Genomic DNA, 20,586 nt, shown 5'->3' with positions numbered 1-20,586 from the left:
GGGTTAACTTAATAACACAGATATAGAGAGGGGGAGAGAGAGAGAGAGAGAAGAGAGAGAAAGAGAGAGAGAGAGCCACACACATACACATGAAGGGCCATGAACCTTGTGGTCGTGAGTGTTCTTGAATAAGCATGATACTTCAACCCTTCAAGGCCTAGTAGAATGCTTTGCTATCCAAACTCCTGTCACATTATGGTCAAATGACATGGACAACAGTTGAGTCCTGAGTAAATATTTATACAGGTATATGCTCGCCTAGAACACCCAGTATATATTGACCAATATTGAGAATACGTGATCTGTGCAGTGTTCAGCCACGAGGAAATCAGCTCTGGCCCATTTTTGACTCGGCAATAAAATACATGTAGTTACTAATGAAATCTATCAATGGGTTGAATAATTACACTATGAAAACTGGATTAAATAAAATAAATAATGAACTAACTTTTTCTTTAAAGGTACTATGTCCCATTTGCAGCCGACATCAAATTCTGTAGAACTTTGCAGGAATTATGAATAAGTCACATATGTCCTTTCTGTGAAATTTAACCGTTAGTAGTGTCCTAATATTCAAATTATGCAAGGAAACCCGTTTACTTTCTAGACTTTCTAGACACTGTCAGACACTTTTGAGTGACTGGCTGACTTTTTTTCTCTTAGGTAATAACATTCTAAAAATGAGCTGTAAAGTGCGAAGGGTACATGAGAATTTTTCTACATCAATAATTCAATTCTTGTAATGGCCATAATAAACTGATTGAATCTTTGCGCAGCACAAAATGTACAAACATTCAGAACAAGGGTCTGAAAATGGTTCTGAGAGAAGTTCTAAAATAGTATTATCTTTCAAATGCCATTGGAATTTAACCTTTTCATTTTTTTGGCATGCAAATGGGACATAGTACCTTTAAACTGTTCCTTTTTCGTGTACAGAGGTTTCAAAGTGAAAAATCAATTTTTTACACCATGTCATAAAACTGCGATATCTCCTACTGGTACTAAACCTGGCAGCCAGCTGGCCCAATCACATTCAGTTCACAAGATAAAAACAGCTTCACTTGCATGTCAATGTTGTAAAAATTATCACACAATCTGAAAACATTAAGAATCAAAACTATACAGCAATTAAAGTAATCAAATATTCTTAAAACAAACAAATTATTTGTATTTGTAGTATAATCATATTGAGTTGCCTGGGTAGTTTGCTTATTGATTTTCTCTTTCCATAACACTAACACCTGTATACATGTGTAGGTGTGTTAGGAAGCCAATGAAGCAATGCTAAATGTATATCACGCGGTTAATGAATATCACACGGCTAATGTACACAATGAACATGGTGCTAATATCGGCCAATATGCCCCTATTGAAAATAAGCCAGGCATACGTTTTGATTTGCTATAATTTCCCAAGCTTTTGTGTTCTTCATAGAATCCTATATAAGAGAGAATTTTTAGGGCTTAGATCTGCACAATGTATTTCATTTCATGGGCATTGCTCTGGTTTAACAGCAGAGGATCATCTCCAAAGGCGGAAGTGAAGTGAAGCAATGTATTTCAAAACCCATTAAAAAGAAGAAACTGTTATTAAAGTTGACAGTGAAAATAGAAAATAAACTGATGCTTGAGCAATATAGCTGTGCAACAATCTGAAAATAAATAGTTCTGGTAATAACAAAAATTAAAAAAAAGAATTATTAAAAGATTGAGACAGACTCTTGAGTGCAGACGAGGTGAAATGACATGGAGGTGATTGGCATCATTGAGATGAAAACTTTGCTTACATGTGCTTTTCTTCCATACCATTTTAATAAAAGTCTTTAACGGTTTTGCTTACAATAAGAGTAATCGTAGGTTAAACTGTTTTGACTAAAAACTGAAGTCTAACATCATTTCGGTTACAAGCCCTATGGAAGGCTATGATCCAAACAAAACCTTTACAATGTGAACAGGGGCAATGTCCATTTAATATCACCTAAATGAACTGATACTACTAACTTAAGTTCTTTGACCCCTAGGTATATTTACATTCTACAAGGCATGACAATTCTTTTGAGGAGTACATGACTAAGAAACTTGAAGCTGAGTGGGTGCCTGCACATGTGTACATGTACATTGTATGTACATGTACATGTACACTTGTGCTGCTTTGTGTCAAAATCAAAACAATGATGAAAATGATCAAAACAGATGCCATATACATGTAATTGGAAATCGTTTAAATGCTCAAGGCTGGTAAGTTTCCTGACCTTGTAATTCACAGGCAATTGTCGTCGGAGATCACAATACATATATTTATAATAAAAAACCACCCACTGTGTTTAAAAAGATACTGGTACTTTTTTTGGCAGGCCTATCTGTTTTCATGATAACATCTGTTATACAATATTTCTGATATTTTCCAGCTTAATCTAGAGTTATCTCAATCTTCTAGAAATTGATGAGAATTTTCTTTTCCATGGATTGATTCCTAAACTGATTTTGCACATACAGTACTGTACATGTACAAATGCTTAATTGATCAATCTGATCTTCAAAGGCTTATTCAAAATGACTGTTTTGTTTTTAGTCGGACTCAAAGTGATTATGTAGGAGTGTATTTGGTTCATGGCCTAGATACATTTTCAGGGCACACAGCACAGGAGTTGCACCACCTCTAAAATTGTGCACCCTTAAATCACAATATGGACATCTGAGATCATGTGACTCTTATTTACTCCAAGCGGCCTTTTAGGAACACATCAGCCTGCAACTCTTACACAGGTACTCACTCTGATGGATGAATAAATGCATATTACATGCACACGTCAAAACACCTTGTGGGTTGTTATTCATGCAGTGCTTGTTGTAATTCAGTACGACCATGCATTGCTGCGGCGCACTGAAGGAAACCCCCGCTTCGTGCTTTGTCCCACGTTCGGCCATGCAGCTCAGCAGTTCTTGAGTGCGAAAATGGTGCACTTGGCTTTGTGCCCAAAATTCATGCTTAGAATTATCTGGTGAGCTAGCTGTGCTTGCATGAAGAGAGTGAACTTGTCCTCTTCATTCTCCCCTGATTCACAGAGGCGCTGTTATATGATATTTACTGATTGCTGCCAAAATAGCTTATATCAGTAGATAGAGTTTTATCATGGCTTCTACCACAGGCCTTGTTTATTTTGAGTTATTTATAATGTTAGCAATCTATAAATTATGAAATGGCATGGCATTGAGTTATTGAACTCGTTCTTTTTCAGTAAGGATAGGAAAAATATACAAGCCAATTCTCTACATGTTAAATGTGGAAGAAATTCTGATGATGTCGAAGTGGAAAACATTTATTCATACGAGTCAACAAAACCCTCTTTTCTTCTCTAATATGTTTATGGACTAAATAGGTAAATGAGCAAATGGCTAAAAACCAAGGAACTGAAAGTTAACAAAACAACACAACACAAAAATAAACAAAAGAGGAGTTTGGTTTTCTGGTTCTAGTGTGCTTTGTTTGCAAAGTTCGTCATGGCGATTCTTTATTGATTGCACGGGGCTAACTGTATTCGTGGAAATGAATGGTAAACCTAGGAAGCACCCTGAAAAGCTCTTCCTTCGTACAAAATAGTTGACATACCAATCCATTTTTATCCCTCTGTGGTTGAGAGAAGAAAGAAAACAGGCCTGGTATCAATGGAGTTGGGGAAATCAAAGCCAAGTTGAGGTTGCAATCTCCTATGCATATGCTTGCTCAAAGTCCTGTTTTGTGTGGGCAGCAGCTTGGCTCCATGCCAATGCAAATCACAAAAATTGACCTCTGCAAACTAGTATTAGGCTTGAATGTCCAGCAGGTTTCTGCCCGCTTGTGTGGGTGTATCATCATCTTAAAGAGACTTGGTAAACAGGTGTTTGGTGTTCGAAAATTATCTTTCTAGACCTTTTCGCTTCTGAACTCCCGGTAAACTTATTTGATGCTTGATAATTGCGTTCCAATGAAAACTTTGTTATGGTATTCACTCTCCTTCAAATCCGACACATGGTCAAAGGCATGGGACTAATATTGCTAAAATATGAAAGAAGACCTCTCAATCATATGCCAGTTTCATAGACATGATTGCGAGGAAAAGCAAGATAAATACATGTGCATGTATATATCTACATATAGACACAGCCTTTAGTTTACAGAAAAAGGTATACTTGTATTGCAGGCTGTTTTCACCGTACAAACACCATAAGAGGCATCACAGATTTTTGTTTTCATGTGAAAATCACTGGGGATCATCAGCACTATAAATGATTTGTTGATCTTTACGATTATAGAACAATCTTTAAACCTCAGATTGATTCTCAACAGTTCACTGCACAAATATGAGATGAAAATCACTGGCGGTGTTCCAACAAGGAATATATAGAATTAGAATTCAAGATTTAATGATTAACCATAAAGGTATGACCAAGTGGATGTTTCTATTGCTTCATTTTAATATGTATTTAAAGATGCAATTACATTTAATCTCATTTGTTTAGTGTAAGCTTTTACAGCTTGTTACGGGAGCTACTTAAGGATATTATTTTCATTTTTTCAAGAGCTTTAATCACTCTGAGCTCCTGTTAGCAGAACCTTCATTTCTAATTCATGAGATGCAGATGGTTTTAGAAATATTGAGTGTTTGTGGTGACACAAATACGGAAGTACCATGTCATCAACAACTGTATAGCTCTTGAAAACCCATTTGTAAATGATGAATGATTTTTCATAGAAATAGGGCTATATACCGGGGATAAAGCAATCTATCATGTTCATTTAATCTCCTTGTTCATTATGTTTGCTTCATGATCCGATGGATGTCGAGGTTTGATAACAGCTTGCAGGTACTTAGCTGTTTTAATACCAACAGGGTCGTCACAAGTACATTAGTTCAGATGCCTTTAAAGTGTACCGATCTCTAACATATTTTATTATGTATGTTACTAGTTTCATGTCGTACTACTACTGTACATTCAAAATATTTGCTTCAAATATTTTAAATGTAAAGAGAGTTTTCAATTTCAAATACACTTTCAGTTGACATACATTTACACATGTAGAAGCAAAGCAACATGTACATGTATGTCAGCTGAGCGTGTATTTAAAATTGAAAACTCTCTGTACAGAGGTAATATTTGAAGCAAATATTTTGAATGTAGTAGTACAACATGGAACTACATGTAGTAACATACATAATAAGATATGTGTCAGAAATTGGTACACTTTAAAGGCATCTGAACTAATTCAACAGGGAATAATTTTCCTCAAATTTTTTGATTAGCAATTTCAGCCGATGGATAAATATTTCAAATGAAATTCTGTACATTTCTATGGAAGAAAACTGCTACACAAAAGATATTTTGTATAGCAGTCATGCAAAAATGCATAGCAAATTGCGATGCGATACCAGGAAAATTATTCCCTGTTCAATCATATACATTATATCAACGGAAAGAGTATGTAAGCCATAGATTACAATGATATCAATTATATGCTATTTTAGTGTCTGTCAGAGGAGTAACAGCTCTTTGAAAACTTCAATCTAAACTTCTAAAGCTTTGCAAATCCGAATTTGTCAACCTAAAAACTAGCCATTGACTTGATGACATCATCTTAGTTACACATGTAGTACGGATAGTCACAATGACTTTTTATTAATTAAGCATGGCTCATCGCCTCAGCTAAAAAAGGTGAGTTGATCGAGTGCATGTGTTATGTTGTCACTTTAAATGCAGCAAATTTGACGCCTGTTGACCTGCAATCTAGAGAACTGTGGAATATAAGGTTTTAATTTGCTTTTGTGCAATACAGAAAGGGAAATTATTTGTGTATTCCTTTATATTTGTATTCTACATTCATTCAGCTTTCCATTGATATAAAGTTCAATTCCCTTCAAAAGAATATATTATGTTTACAAAAAAAGAAAGATGCTCGAATCATCAAATGTTGATACTTTGTATGATCATATAAAATGATACCATCTTTTAACAATTAATTTAAAGAACTTATTTTGTTGTCAATTTTCATGATCCTTAATCCAATTATTTTAAGTACTACACTGGTGGCATTATGAGAAATGTTCTACATATAAACAATAAAGATTTCAAGAAGTTTTATTTTCCTATAAAACTGTAGCTAATTTTAATATTACCATTTTACCAATAACATTACATAAAAGAAGTTTAGTAATACCAAGCGGTAATTTAAAATATATGACCAAAATGAGAATATGGTAGGCGATAGCATGTGTTGGTCACAATGGCTCTTGAAATACTTGACCTTTGTAAGTTGAACATGTTTGCTACCTTGCTACTCTCTAGAACTTGGTCATCATTTTGGAGGCCCCTGTAGAGCCATGACACTTGTCATAGATATCCCTTACCCGATTTTTCAAAGTTTTAAATCTTGCTTGGTTCCTGTACATGTATACTTGTGGGTAAGTGGAGTAATTCAGAATTGAAAAGATGGATGCAGTATTCATGAAAAAATCAATAGGATAAACCCATAAAATAAAAAAACAAAAAAATACCCCTACACAAATGCATAAATAAGATTGTTGTAAAGTGGATTGATTTTATGAAAAATTATCATATTGATTTTTGGCGAATTCGGGGCTCCTAACACTTTACAGGGGCTTTAAAGGTAGTGTATCCCTTTTGCAGCCATCATCAAATTCTGTAGAACTTTGCAGGAATTATGAATATGTCATGTATGTCCTATCTGTGAAATTAACATTTTAGCAGTGTCATAGCACCTAGTATTCAAATTATGCAAGGAACCTGTTCTGGGTTTACAGTGGATACATTGGAGACATTTTATTGTCCAAAGAATTAGTCCAAATGAGAGTCAAGAAAGATGGAAATTTATACAAATATGAGCGAGGGAGATAATGAGACTGACCTACTGTACAGAACAGAAGGGGCCAGTGGAACATGACGATTCTCCTGTAAAATGGAAGCTAAGTTGTACATGTATGTTACTCACGTACCCAGCTAAGATTTGGAATCTACATATATTTCTACATCAGTCATAAAAATAAAACTGTGGGTGTCCCAGATATAATAAATTCTCAGAAGGGACATGATTTATCAAAGTGGAAATTGAAGCCCTCGAGCAGTCTAAATATAATCATAAGAATCCACTTAGAATGATAATGACTTGCAGTTTTACCATTACAATATGTCAGATACAGTTTACAATTACATGTAAATATAATACTAAATTTATATTGAAATTCTCATGTGCAATTAAATTCAATACTAAAATATTTTGAATACTGTATTTCAAAAGTTCTAGATCTGAAACAGTTTCTGGTTTTATGGTAGCCTGCGCTTGAAAGAGGATTCACACCATTGACATTTGATGAATCAGTCTTCATTAGAATAATTCATACTTGTATGCAGGTTAAGTTTTAGGGCCTTATTATGGCGGCTCAGCTACAGCTGGGTATTAATATACTTTGTATTACGTGCAGTAGAGTATTCAAAGAAATGGAACTATTATTAACATAAATAAGTTACTGTGTATATATATATATATATATATATATTCAAATGTCACTTTACCTGTTCTACCCACAATCAAATATTGGAGCCTAAAGCTTTTTTTGAAGGAAGCAGAGTTTATGTGCAACATGATGTGGTAACATGATGTTGTTACTTTTTTAATATTTTATGTGCACGTGATGTCGTAACTTAGTATATCAATCCTTAAAATGATGCTAAATGCCTTCGTAAGAAACGGATAAAAACAGATAAATATGATCAAAACCCTTCAACTGCTTCTCTGCTTGGTTAAAAAGAAGAAAAAGCTGATATTCATCTTGCAAAGGGAGAGAGTGATATGGGATGTGATGTGCCCACAATGAGGGTATTGAGCCATGTAAGAGTCATCCAATTCTTATTCTATTTATCTTATCCTTCCCCGCACAAGGATTAGGATTTTCTTTATTCCCAATCAGTCCTAATTTCTATGCCAGCAATAGCCAGGAAGAATTATCGATAGACCATTTCTACCACATCAATAAGGGCGTTTGTTTCCCTTCAAAATATTCTCATTGTATTTGGAACTTTCCAGAAAAGAGCACTTATTTGAATCTATATGTACATGTAATTACCTCCCTCTGAGCCAATGAGCTGTTACTGTGGTGAAAGGCATCTTTTTAATTGGTCTCAGTCTCTCGGAACTAAAGGATTAAAAGCAAAACAAAACAAAACCAGCGTTTGTTTGATTGTTATTATTTCCACCTAAAGTTACCATCAATGGTAAGTTTTGTGCAAAGGGGCCCTGGAGACCACAATAATATAGCAAAGTAACCCTGTAAGTTGGGGCTCTGATTGGATCGGAGGATCGTAGCGACACCCTCGCACCTTTGATCGGTATCGGATCGGAAGATCGACAAAAAAAAAATCGGCTGATTTTTTTTTTTAATGACATAAATTTTCAAGTTTTTGGCTATCAAATGCTCAAAAAAAATTCATGGCTGTGATTATTTTGTCATTTGGAGTTGTTGTAGACCATGTTTGTTGACATTTAGTGCCTTTTCATGACTTTGAAATTAATAATATTGGTCTAAGAGCAGAGACAAAACATCTTGGATTATAATGTAGGTATGCATTATAATCCAAGATGGCGGCCCGCATGTTTTGCCTCTTCTCTTAGACCAATATTATTAATTTCAAAGTCATGAAAAGGCACTAAATATCAACAAACATGGTCTACAACAACTCCAAATGACAAAATAATCCCAGCCATGAATTTTTTTTGAGCATTTGATAGCCAAAAACTTGAACATTTTCGGCATTAAAAAAAAAAAAAAAAAAAAAGCTGATTTTTTTCCAGATTTTTTTAAATCTGGGATTATTTTGTCATTTGGAGTTGTTGTAGACCATGTTTGTTGATATTTAATGCCTTTTCATGACTTTGAAATTAATAATATTGGTCTAAGAGCAAAGGCAAAACATCTTGGATTATAATGTTGGTATGCATTATAATCCAAGATGGCGGCCCGCATGTTTTGCCTCTTCTCTTAGACCAATATCATTAATTTCAAAGTCATGAAAAGGCACTAAATATCAACAAACATGGTCTACAACAACTCCAAATGACAAAATAATCCCAGCCATGAATTTTTTTTGAGCATTTGATAGCCAAAAACTTGAACATTTTCGGCATTAAAAAAAAAAAAAAAAAAAAAGCTGATTTTTTTCCAGATTTTTTTAAATTGATCGGCGATCAGAAATTATTCTCCGATCACCCCTGATCGGATCTGTATCGGCGTCTGATCCGATGATCATTTACAGGGTTATAGCAAAGCACAGGTTCGTAAGAGATTGTGTAATATATGCAAGGGTACATAAAGCTATTATTCGATTGTAGCAAGGAAGGGCCTAGTGATCAATGTTTTTATTTTTGTTTAAATTGTTTCTTGACCCCCCCCCCCCATCCCCTATTAGACATGATGGACACAAACATTTACCAGAAGCCAAACTGGCAAGTTTACCTTTGCATTGGTATTATGTCAAGTATCTATAAAAAATGGCAAACCATCCTTATGTAGCTTCCTGAGGCGTAGCTTCATGAGGCCTGTCCTCATCAGCTTGAGTTTGCCAAATAACCTGCTATTTTCAGACTCGGGATATTATCCCGAAGTTCAAAATTGCGTCTTCACCAGACCGATACGATACACTCATCACAAACTAGCTCGGACGGGCGCAAATTAGCCCGCTATTTCCCAAATAGTGGGATATTTTTAAACAAGACCATTATTTCTGGGGATACTTTCTTGACCAAATATCCCACTAATTGCAACTGCGGGCTGATGAAGATGTAAATCAGCTGGCTAATTTACGATCGGGATATTTAAAATAGCGGGTTATTTGGCAAACTTGAGCTGATGAAGAAAGGCCGACAGACTGCTGCTTTGGTTGGCAAACACATCATGCATCCATGGTTGGAGGAGAGTCCATCCTGAGCATAGGGTGTGACTGAGCTAGGGTAGAGAGTTTAGAGGAAGGTTCTTTGTAGGGGTGAAGAGTCATAGAACTGTGTGGTCGCCTCCAGATATCCCCCTTGATAACCTTGTAAGTCTGAAAATGAGTTAGTCCAGGAAGAAAGGAAGTTAGGGTATACCCAAGGGAGTCTGGATAGTAACTGGGTGTCACAGAAACAAAATGAACTCTGATATATTACAATTTGTGCCAAGAAGTACGCAAGTATAGAGCAAGTATATAGGGAGAAGCACTTGCATTTTACTTATAGCTTCACTAAAGTGTTGGGAGCACCAATTGATGGCAAAATTTCACTAAAATTGTATCATAATGTGAAAAAGGATTTTATTCAAGACACATTTCTGCAAGGATTTTCAAAACAAATGTTTTTGAAGTTGAATATTGATAAATACAACATTTAGGTTTTCTGCATACAACAGATAACCAAAGTTATGTATTCTTTTATCAATATTTGTCTTCAAACATATTTTTTTGGGGAAATCTTTGCAGAAGCGTGTCTTAAATGACATCCTCTTTCACATTATGATCCAAGTTAAGTGAAATTTTGCCATCAAAGTTGGGGCTCCCAACACTACAGGGACTTTAAAGGTAGTGGATCCCTTTTGCAGCCAACATCAAATTCTGTAGAAATTTGCAGGAATTATATCTGTCACGTATGTCCTATCTGTGAAATTTAAACGTTAGCAGTGTCCTAGCACCTAGTATTCAAATTATGCAAGGACACCTGTTCACTTTCTAGACTTTACTGTCAGACACATTTGAGTGAATGACTGACTTCTCTTTTTCTTTGGTAATGACATACATAAAATGAGCTGTAATGTTTACATGAGCATTTGTCTATATCAATAACCCATTTCTTGTAATGGCCAATATGTTGCTGACTGAATCTTTGTGCAACACAAAACGTACAACCATTTGGTTCAAGGGTCTGAAAATCAGACTATTCAATTAAACGAGCACGCTCGCTAAATACGATTGGATAACTAACGGTTGTTATTTTCGCACAAAAAATATTTTCAAGCCCTGTATTGAGGGAAGTTCTAAATTAGTATCATCTTTCAAATGCCATTGGAATTTAGCCTTTTCATTTTGTTGGCCTGCAAATGGGACATATCATAGTACCTTTTAGATGAAAAAGCTGTTCCAACACCTTTTTTTCTATGACCTGCTAATTGCCGAAATTTCTTCTTTCTTTGAGGTTCTAAAATGTTTGAAAAGGATTTTGCGCTTCATTCCCTGTCATATAATTGTCTTTCTTAATACCAATCAAGCTTGGTTAACTGATGGAAAGTCCTTTCTGCTTTGTGTAGTTCTCACACAGATAAAGGAGTTAAAAATAGAGTGTGACATAAGGGGTAATGATTTATTGACCCCCCCCCCCCCCACCTACCCATTCCTGTTCAACTCTTTTTCCAGCTCTTCAGTTCAGTGGAGTAAATCCACCTATTGATGGCTTCAGGGAAAGAGCAGTTTAGGTGATGTAAGAACATCGCAATCCTACTTTTTGTTGAGTTGAATGGATGAAAGGTCTAGAATTGCTTAACAGGCTCATATAAATAGAGGGAAGAGAGTTGTGATAATGATGTCACAATTCAGGACTTTCCAACTTCCTGCCTTTTATTGTAAGGTGGGACGTGTAGGTTAACAAAATAAAGCCACACCAATGTGTGTGTGTGGATCTATCAGTGGTGGAGTTCATAATCAAGTTGAACAAAGCCCCATGGCCATGGCAAGATAAACCAAACAGCATCAGAACTGACCTACTAACCCCAAACTTGTGGCATTTGCCCATTTGTGCCATCAGGGTTTGACCTATTTGATGATTTCCAAGAAGCCTCATAAGTTGACCATAAAATCTTGCTTCCCCGCTGTAGATGGCAATGACCATTTCAGGCCATTCATTGTAGCGCTTACCCTCCCTCCCGCTTTGCCCACACACACAGCTTTGCCATTTAGCATCCATTGAGTGAGCCAATTCTGGTTTGTAGCAAACACAAAAACGTTTTGCAACTCTATCTCATTTTGATCATAGTTTACCCTGAATGGGCCCCCATTGTGTTTGCATCTAGGCTTATTCTAAATGACCTTTGATGCTACACACAGGCTTTACTCTACTAGGAGCCGAGCTAAGCTGATGCACTTGGCACTGACCTTCCGCAATGGTCAGCGTGTGCGTAGTGCATTTGTTTGTGTGTACCGTATGCATGTGGTCTGTGTTTGGTGTTGTGTAGGAAGCATCCAGTGCTAATAGCACCTGGTGAAAATAGTTCCGTCTGGATGACCTCATCACCCGTTTACAAATACTACGAAACAGTTTGTAACTACAACTTGCATGTACATTCCTTGCAACAGGTTAATCGTAAATGTAGGCCTACCATTGTCAATGAATGTACTGAAGGGATGAGGGGCCTCTTTTCATGTCGGTAAAAAAAATGGACGATGATAGCTGTAGAATCAATACATGTTGTGAAGCAACGTTGCTTTTTATACTGGCATGGGTCTTCCTCCATCCAACAAGGAAAATACAGATGACTCTCCATCTCTCTGTCTGCCTCTCTCTCTCTCCCTCCCTCTCTCTCTCTTCCTCCCTCTCTCTCTTCCTCCCCCTCTCTCTCTCTCTTCCTCTCTCTCTCTCTCTTCCTCCCTCTCTCTTTCTCTCTCCCTCCCTCTCTCTCATCTTGTGGGTTAATGCTTAGGGTCAGGTTCATGGTATAGCTGAAATGGTAGACATGTGTGATGTGAGTGGCATTGGCCCCTTGTCTCTCTGGCTGTGTGCCCTTGGGAATCCCACAATCCACCTGACCTTTCAGACCCCCCTTTGTACAGCTCAACTCAGATAATTTACATCCATAACTCTCTTCTCAAATAGAACTCTTCCACCAGTTCTGCTTCCTATGTTTTCTTTCTCAAACCTGCTTTTATTTAACGGTGCACCTATTTCAAAATCGTGAAGAACATTTAAGTACATTACAGATTTGTATTATAGTGAGTGAGTAAGTACATTAGGCCGAGTAAAAAAACAAAACATGTTTAGCATCCTGATTTCTTGAAAAATAGGAAGGAGGAGGCCCCCCCCCCCCTTTTCTTTTCAAAATGGCCGCTCAAAATGGTCGTTCGGTACATTTTCCCTGACAGTCGGGCAAATTTATTTTTCAAGATGGCCACCGACATTTAAAAAAATAAAAAATTTAAATAAAAAATAGATCCATTTTAGCAGTGTTTTTCATGGTTTTTTTCTTTAAAAAAAAATAATAAAAAAAATAAAACAAATTAAATAAAATAGGAGGTGGGTGGGGACGCTAAACATGTATATTTTTTTTAATGGCCTCATAGATTTTTATCAGATAATATTTGTCATGATGATTGGAAAATTACATTAATTGCTATACAAAAAATAAGTACCGGTATGTTAAGCAGGAAGGAAAGAAAACAGAAGACTGCTTTTAACTTGCATGAATCGTTTGTCCAAAGCCAAATAAATTATAGCAGGCATAAACTATTTCAAGAAATACATTATATTTTTTATTCATATAATTAACCTTGACTCTTATTAAAAAATGGCATGTAATCAGTGTACAATTAATTTACAAGTTACCTCTATTGAACTATAGCAGATGATGTTGTATTCCAGGAAAAAAAAAGCATTGTAAAGTTTTCCAGTACCAGCATTACAGTAATAATTGATAAGATTGTCTTTTTTTGTAAATATATTAATATACCATAGGTAACTCTGTGACAGTTTCGTGACAATGGGTTTTCACTTGATTTTGAGGGCCCTTTTGAGACAAGGGATAAACTTAGAGTTTCTATCAAGGCTACATCTACACGTACACACTGGAGGTGAAAAACTATTACGTTAGATGTGTACAATTGTCATCATGAATGGATTGTAGTCTCACATGAATGAACTTATTCATTCAGACAATTTACTGATATGAAAGGAAGAAGAGAACCATAACACAGAGCCTAATATTTTGTTGTTGTGCAATGTCTTTTTGTCAACATACACTTCACACCAATCATATTAGGCATAATATTTTATGTTTTTGTATTGTTATTGTTTTCTTTTAAGGCTGACCAAAGACTTTATCTGTGATTTTAAATGAAAAGAAGGTTTCTCCTTTTCTGAAAGGAGACACTACAGTTCTTATAAAGTTGCATGATTAAGGCTAATTCCCCTTATCAGTCACATCTCATCCTCCTGTTTCTCTTCTAATAAGGAGGTCCGTGGTGGTCCGCTGTGAATGTTTTTTCTTAACAGGTCTTAGTTTTTATGAAGTATACACCATAAATCAAGCTGAAATGATACCCCCAGGACTTGAGCATGAGATATATAGTGTAATTTAGGTAACTGTGATATAAGCTCTCTGTAAATTATTCCTATAAATAAAGGCCCTTTTACACTGATCAAAATACTCATTTTGAAAATCTATTTGGTTATTTAGTCATTTACACTACTTGAGAAATGTGTGAGGAAAATGTTGGTGTTGACTAATTCTGTTTTTTGGGGGTGAGTCGTGCAATTGTCGCTGCTCTCAATGCGATTAGCGCAGAAGTGAAGAGAGTTGGGTAAGCGAAACACGGAATGATTCACTAGTGTATAGAGAGTGAAGACTGCAAAAACTGGTGGAGATGCAGCGGGAGTTTCAGCAAGAGTTTCAGCAGGAGTTTCAGCAGGAGTATATAGAAACTTCACTCTAGAGGTGGGTTTTTCATTGTGTCTGTCCAATGAAACTCTGCACTTAAAGGCCCACTGCACTACTTGTAGCTACTTGCGCCCTCTATATAACAAACAATGCCTAATCAGTGACCATTGGTCCCCCATGATCCTCTTTTTCTTATGTTAACTGAGAGCTGAGACCTGTCCAGTGACCTTGCAGGGCGGTCTAATCCCTCCTGTAAACTATGGCAGATAAGCTTTAAAGGAAAACCCATGTTTTAGGGGTTGGCAGTGTGAATGGCCCTCATCTTCTACTTCTTTCACCACAAAGCATTGCATGGTCAATGGTATGGTCATGGATGGCCCAGGGTTTGAAGCTGATGAACCTTGGGGAAATAAGATCTTGATAGAGTATATAGTGTTTACAATTTAGCATGTCCGTTTCAAACCCAGGGGCAGTTTTATGATAGAATGATTGATGCGCATTAACTTTGCTCCATCTTTTTAGAGATTGGGTTTCATTGGTTATTTTCCTTGGTCATTTTAAGGTCAATGGCTGAAGCCTTGTTCGGAATTTTATTTCTGGGAAATCAGCTTTCCCCAAGATACATTGTACATGTATATACCTGCTTACCTTCTGTATTGCACATGCAAATTGCATGTGAAGATGGTGATATATATGAAGTGGAATTTCCGAGTTAAAACCAGAATATTATCTATTATGACATTTGTTAATATAATACTTCCATAATTACTATCCTAGCCTTATGCCTAAACTGCAATTTCCAGATATTGAATTTGATTTAGAAGTTGTCTTGTGTAGTGAATTTTATTGGTAGTGAAAATCAGAATTGGACACATATTTTCTTAAAAGTTACTAACAATGGTAAGGGAATCTTAGAGGATACAATGCTCTCAAAGCCATGATTTTGTAGGAACCTCAGATGTTTTGAATTTTCTTGTCAGTTTTGTGTGACCTGTCTGCTTGACAAATATTTAAAAGAAGTTAATGATTTGTTTAAAAGATATTAGTCATAAAATATCACCTTAAAAAACAAACTGGTGGTCAGTAAAAAAATAAATATTGTATACACAGGATTCTGACAGGTCACTACAAACTAGATCAAGTTCTGTTTGCTATCAGATTGTCAGGTTCAATTCTGGTCATAGTTGTAAATGTTATTGATTACTGTGCAGGTGAAGGGTCATCGACAGAAATGAATCGACAAAAATGAATGGACATTTGTTCATGCCTTATAAAATGTACAAGTGGAACACAGACATGTGTATGCGAAATACAGGATATGTAAGCTAAAAATTACAGTAAGGGAGATATATTCTGAAATGTTGAGTTTAGAAAGGATTATTGTGTTTGGATAATGCAAGGTAATGGGCAACAGAAAGTCCATAAATGATGTATTTATCCAGCTCCCTAAGCATATGAAGAAAATTCATTTATCTTGGACCTAGGTGTTATCATACCTATGCTGTACATTGCCTGAACTATCTGTTAAAAATAATCACAGCATTTTAAAGAATTATTCTTTAATCCACATTGCATTTCTGAATACAAGACTGCAAGTTAGTTTCTCCAAATTCAAAATGCTTGTAGAAAGGGGAAAAAAGAAGGAGGGGGGGGGGGAAGTATTTTGAAACCTTTTAAATTGTTTTAATTCGTATTTCTTGTTAGCACCTAGCCATTGAATTCATTAATTAGAGGTAATGGAATCTCGAAAAACAGAAAGCAATAACAAATAAAATGTATAGTGAAAAAAAAAAGGAGTAGATAATTACGATATGATTTGTTTGATATTCTCCATCTATCGAGCTATTTTTGTTTGTATGGTAATGCATGTATAAATAGTTCTTTTTTTTGGGGGGGGGGGGGTTTGTTGTTGAAAAAAGGAGAGTTTATAAAAGTTGTATGGGAGTAACTATCTAGGATATTTGTCTTTTATTTTTTCTTCTTCAGAAGTAGTAACGAAGCTACTATCCATTATTCATTCCTCATGCATTTTGTACAATATATGGTCCAAAGTCTTCCTTGCCTATGATTCAAAGCAAACCATTAGCCATTTTTTACACTGCTCAGGAGGTTATCAAACTAATCACTCAATTATAATCAGGAAAAGGAGAGTAGCGTTTGTGTTATCTTATTCATTCTCTGCTTATAAATAATTTGGTTGCTTGTTATCAGTGGGAGAGATTGACTTGTAATCTTGGGTGTAGTCGTGTGCTGAATAACTCATTTCCTTAGTAACGCTCAAATTTCTTGTTGTGGTCTGTTCGAGAGTAAAAACCCCCACTTTATCCCCAGATTTAACCTGACATTCAACTTGGAATACCTTGATTACTCTTCATGTCCATTTCAGTTATTGTTTTTTTCTCCCCAGGGATTGACTTGTAGATTGACTTGTAGATTAATATAAATGCATATGAAAAGAACTAACAAATGCTGATAGTAATAGTACATTGCTGTTTTACCTGTAGAATATCGTATGTGTATAATTCTCTGATAGTTCCTTAAAGATGAAGTTGAGTTCTGGTCATGCGATTGCATTGTGAAAGAAACGGTGTGGAACCGACCAGAAAAGGTTGATCATCTAGCATAAGAATTAATGTGTATTGCAAGGTTCTGGAATCATCAAAATGATAAGAAATGTGGCCAAGTCTTGGTAAAGTTACAAACACTTGCACAGAAAGATGTATATGGGACTACACAAACATGTGGCGTAAAAAGCCGCCCCCCCCCCCCCGATTTTTATGATGTTACATGCATATTTAGAATATGAAGGCATTTGAAGAGCCATGCTTTTCAGGGAACATGTCTTAACTGATGTTCTTCCACACTTGCATAATAAGAATGAGTAATGCTCACAAATTATTTGTCACCTCTTCCCAGAACTCAACCTTCTCTTTAATCTCATGTTGTGCTCGGTTTTGCTATTTCATTAAATCCTTCTTCCTTTGCTATTGCCTTTTCTTTGAAATGCAGAACTACCTCAATTTGTAACTCAACTCGAGTCTATAATAGCTTATCAGGGAGGGGTCGCCAGGTTTCAATGCGATGTCTATGGTGTCCCTAAAGTAAACATAACATGGAAACATATCGCCGTCAGGAGTGGCAGTGAGAGAACGAATATCAGATTAGATGCTATCAGGTAAGTTACACATCTCTTTTTATACAACTTTGATAATGCAGGTTTCAACATTTTCCAATATATTTTGGAGGATTAGATTGAGACCCAATAAAAAAAAAGGATAAACTTACATATCCAGGAGGAATTATGTTTAAGTTCAAGCAGATTATTACAAAAATGGTAAAATTAGGTATTACTTTGAAATAACAATAATAATAATAATAAAGATAGATTTATTGAGCGCGTAATAAACCAAGGTTTCTCTATGCGCTTTACAAAGTAAAAGACAAGCAAGTACAAGTATCCTTTAAAGAAATTTATTCATTTATTTTTTGCATGTAAATCAAGTGTGTGAACATAATTTGAAATATCACCAATTCAAGATGCAACATGCCAATTCATTGCATAATTGTGTTAATAATAGTAGTCCTAACCCCCCCCTTATCTCCTAACCATGCTACTATTATTAACACAATTATGCACTAAATTGGCATGTTTCCACCTTGAATAAGAACTTTGAATTGGTGATATTTCAATTTATGTTCACACACTAGATTTAAATGCAAAAAATAAATAAATTAAAGTTTTAAAAGGATATTCTTATTTGATGGACCACTGCTCAAATTTCTGTTCGTGTATATGGTCAACACCCAAAAATATTATGTTTTTTTCTTATGCCATTGCCAGGCACGTAGTCCTGCCGAATGGCGTACTTCAGATTCACAATATAACACAAGAAGATGATGGCAGGTACAAGTGCATCGCATCTAACTCCTTGCAGACTGTGCGCAACAACTCCGCATTATTATCAGTGCTACCTCAAGTGTTGTCTCCGAAAGCTGCATCTGATCTAAAAATCGTGCAACGCCCCGTCTCACTACGACTGCTACCAGGGGAAGATGCCCTGTTAGAATGTCTGGTGGAAGGAGCACCTCTAAGAGTTACCTGGAGGAGAAAAGGTATGTTCCTACAGCTTTAATTGGGGAAGTCCACCCTGATATTTAGTTGGTGTTAATATTAGTAGAAAAATTAGTGAGAGTTTGACCAAACTTCAATTAAAAATAGAAGAGTTGTGAATTGTTGAAGTTGTCATTGATCAGTGAAACACAAATTGGCAACACGGTTTGGCAACATCTTTATACCGAAAATTTCATAAACTTTCATTTTCTTAGTTATTGTTGATGAAAGATTTTCATCAGTGTTTTTCAGAGAGTTTCATACGAGGTTGTATAGAAACATTTTTGAAATAATTACATTATATAAGGTGAATGTATGAATGAAAATGATCTGAGGGTAAATACAAATTATATCAGTTATTTTAGCATGGGGCAAATGAGAGGGGAGCTTGCGAGGTACGTCACTGAATTGCCATTTTGTGTTTAATTGATCTAACCTTCAAAATTGCTCATATTTTCATTGACCTGTTTCTCTCATTTTTTAGCTTCTAATAAAACCAACTTAATATCAGGGTGGAGTTTCAATTTAACGATTTGTCTCATGAGGTTAAAAGGCTAAATGAAGTATTTTTAATAACCTACTGAACCAGCTCTATTTGAGATATTAATTCATTTCGATAACTTGCTCCTATGCATATTTTATGTCTAAGCTATTGATCCTACATGTAGGTTCTTAAATGGTGGCCTACAAGATGTCAACGATAAAAATAAGAATATAATTTTAATTTAATAACAAATTTCTGAGACTTCTGACTGATTTGAATCTATCATACCCTTTTAATTAGCAAAATACAAAACTAAAGATCTTGCTCAATAATAACAATAACAATAACATAATTGAAGGTGTGAATTTGGATGGTTAAATCCCATTAATTGTTACTCTAATACTGGTAATTGTATTTTCAGTGAAGAGCTGATTTTTGTGGCATGAATTTGCAATGATGCATGTTTATTCCGCCTCTCTTTCTACTTCTCTCTCCCTTTCTCCCTCCCTCTCTCTCTCTGACTTTTTCTCTCCTCCCCTTTTCTCTCTTCCTCTGTCACTTCATTGCATATGATAAGCGGCTATGATTTCAGCGGCCTACTATCTTGTCACTATTAATCAAAGCAATTCCAAATTCCAAATCTGCATTCCTTATGTGATCCACAGATTAATTAATGCATTATTGAATTGGAATGAGTAAACTGGGTCGGCAATTGAATAAGTGATCCACAATGAATATTAGAAGACGATGGAGCACAGATGTTGTTGGCATAGCTCCACCCTCGAGTGCCTATTTAGCTTTCCATCCCTTCAGGCTATTTCCCAGTAATCTATTTACAACATGCACATTACATGTAATTGGGGCACAATCTGTTTTTTCTTCCTATGAGACATTGTTTTCATGTATGAAGATTAATAATTTCCCTTTCATTGAACGATTTTATCCGCTCAAACGTGTGGTTATCACCACTTTCTAAATCTTTGTCAGATGTTTGAATATAAATTGTTTTGATTTTATTTCTCATTGTTTTAAAAGTCAAACTTCAGAAGAATTTATTGATTAAAAAAAAGAAAAGAATTACCAATTTTAAATTAGAGAGGACAGACACATATACATGTACTTAATATTGTACTTTAAATGTGCCCAGTAGTCTTAAATATTAATGACATTACAACCTGAAATTAAATTTTTAGAGTGTGTATTAAGTGCAAATTTGTTCGAATGAAGTCAATGGAAAATTTGAAATTTGTCTCCATTTTGTAACCTGGGCATGGTTCCATGAACCAATTCTCAAAACAGCATCATAGAATAAGCCTTGATACCATTACCTTCTAT

General features: G+C 35.6%; 1 protein-coding gene across 1 annotated transcript in view; it reads left to right on the top strand.

Annotated features, from left to right (window-relative positions):
• LOC115919242 (protogenin A-like) overlaps positions 1-20,586 on the top strand; it is a 52,843-nt gene that overhangs the window by 15,491 nt on the left and 16,766 nt on the right. Inside the window, exons 3-4 of the mRNA XM_030972572.1 lie at positions 17,666-17,831; positions 18,498-18,769. Of these exons, the coding sequence (XP_030828432.1) occupies positions 17,666-17,831; positions 18,498-18,769 (438 nt within the window). The remainder of the gene's footprint in view (positions 1-17,665; positions 17,832-18,497; positions 18,770-20,586) is intronic.

The sequence above is a fragment of the Strongylocentrotus purpuratus genome, unplaced genomic scaffold (assembly GCF_000002235.5).
Source record: "Strongylocentrotus purpuratus isolate Spur 01 unplaced genomic scaffold, Spur_5.0 spur5_scaffold_6, whole genome shotgun sequence".
NCBI classification, from domain to species: domain Eukaryota; kingdom Metazoa; phylum Echinodermata; class Echinoidea; order Camarodonta; family Strongylocentrotidae; genus Strongylocentrotus; species Strongylocentrotus purpuratus.
The sequence above is the reverse complement of the archived record's forward strand: the minus strand, read 5'-3'. Positions and strand labels throughout refer to the sequence as shown.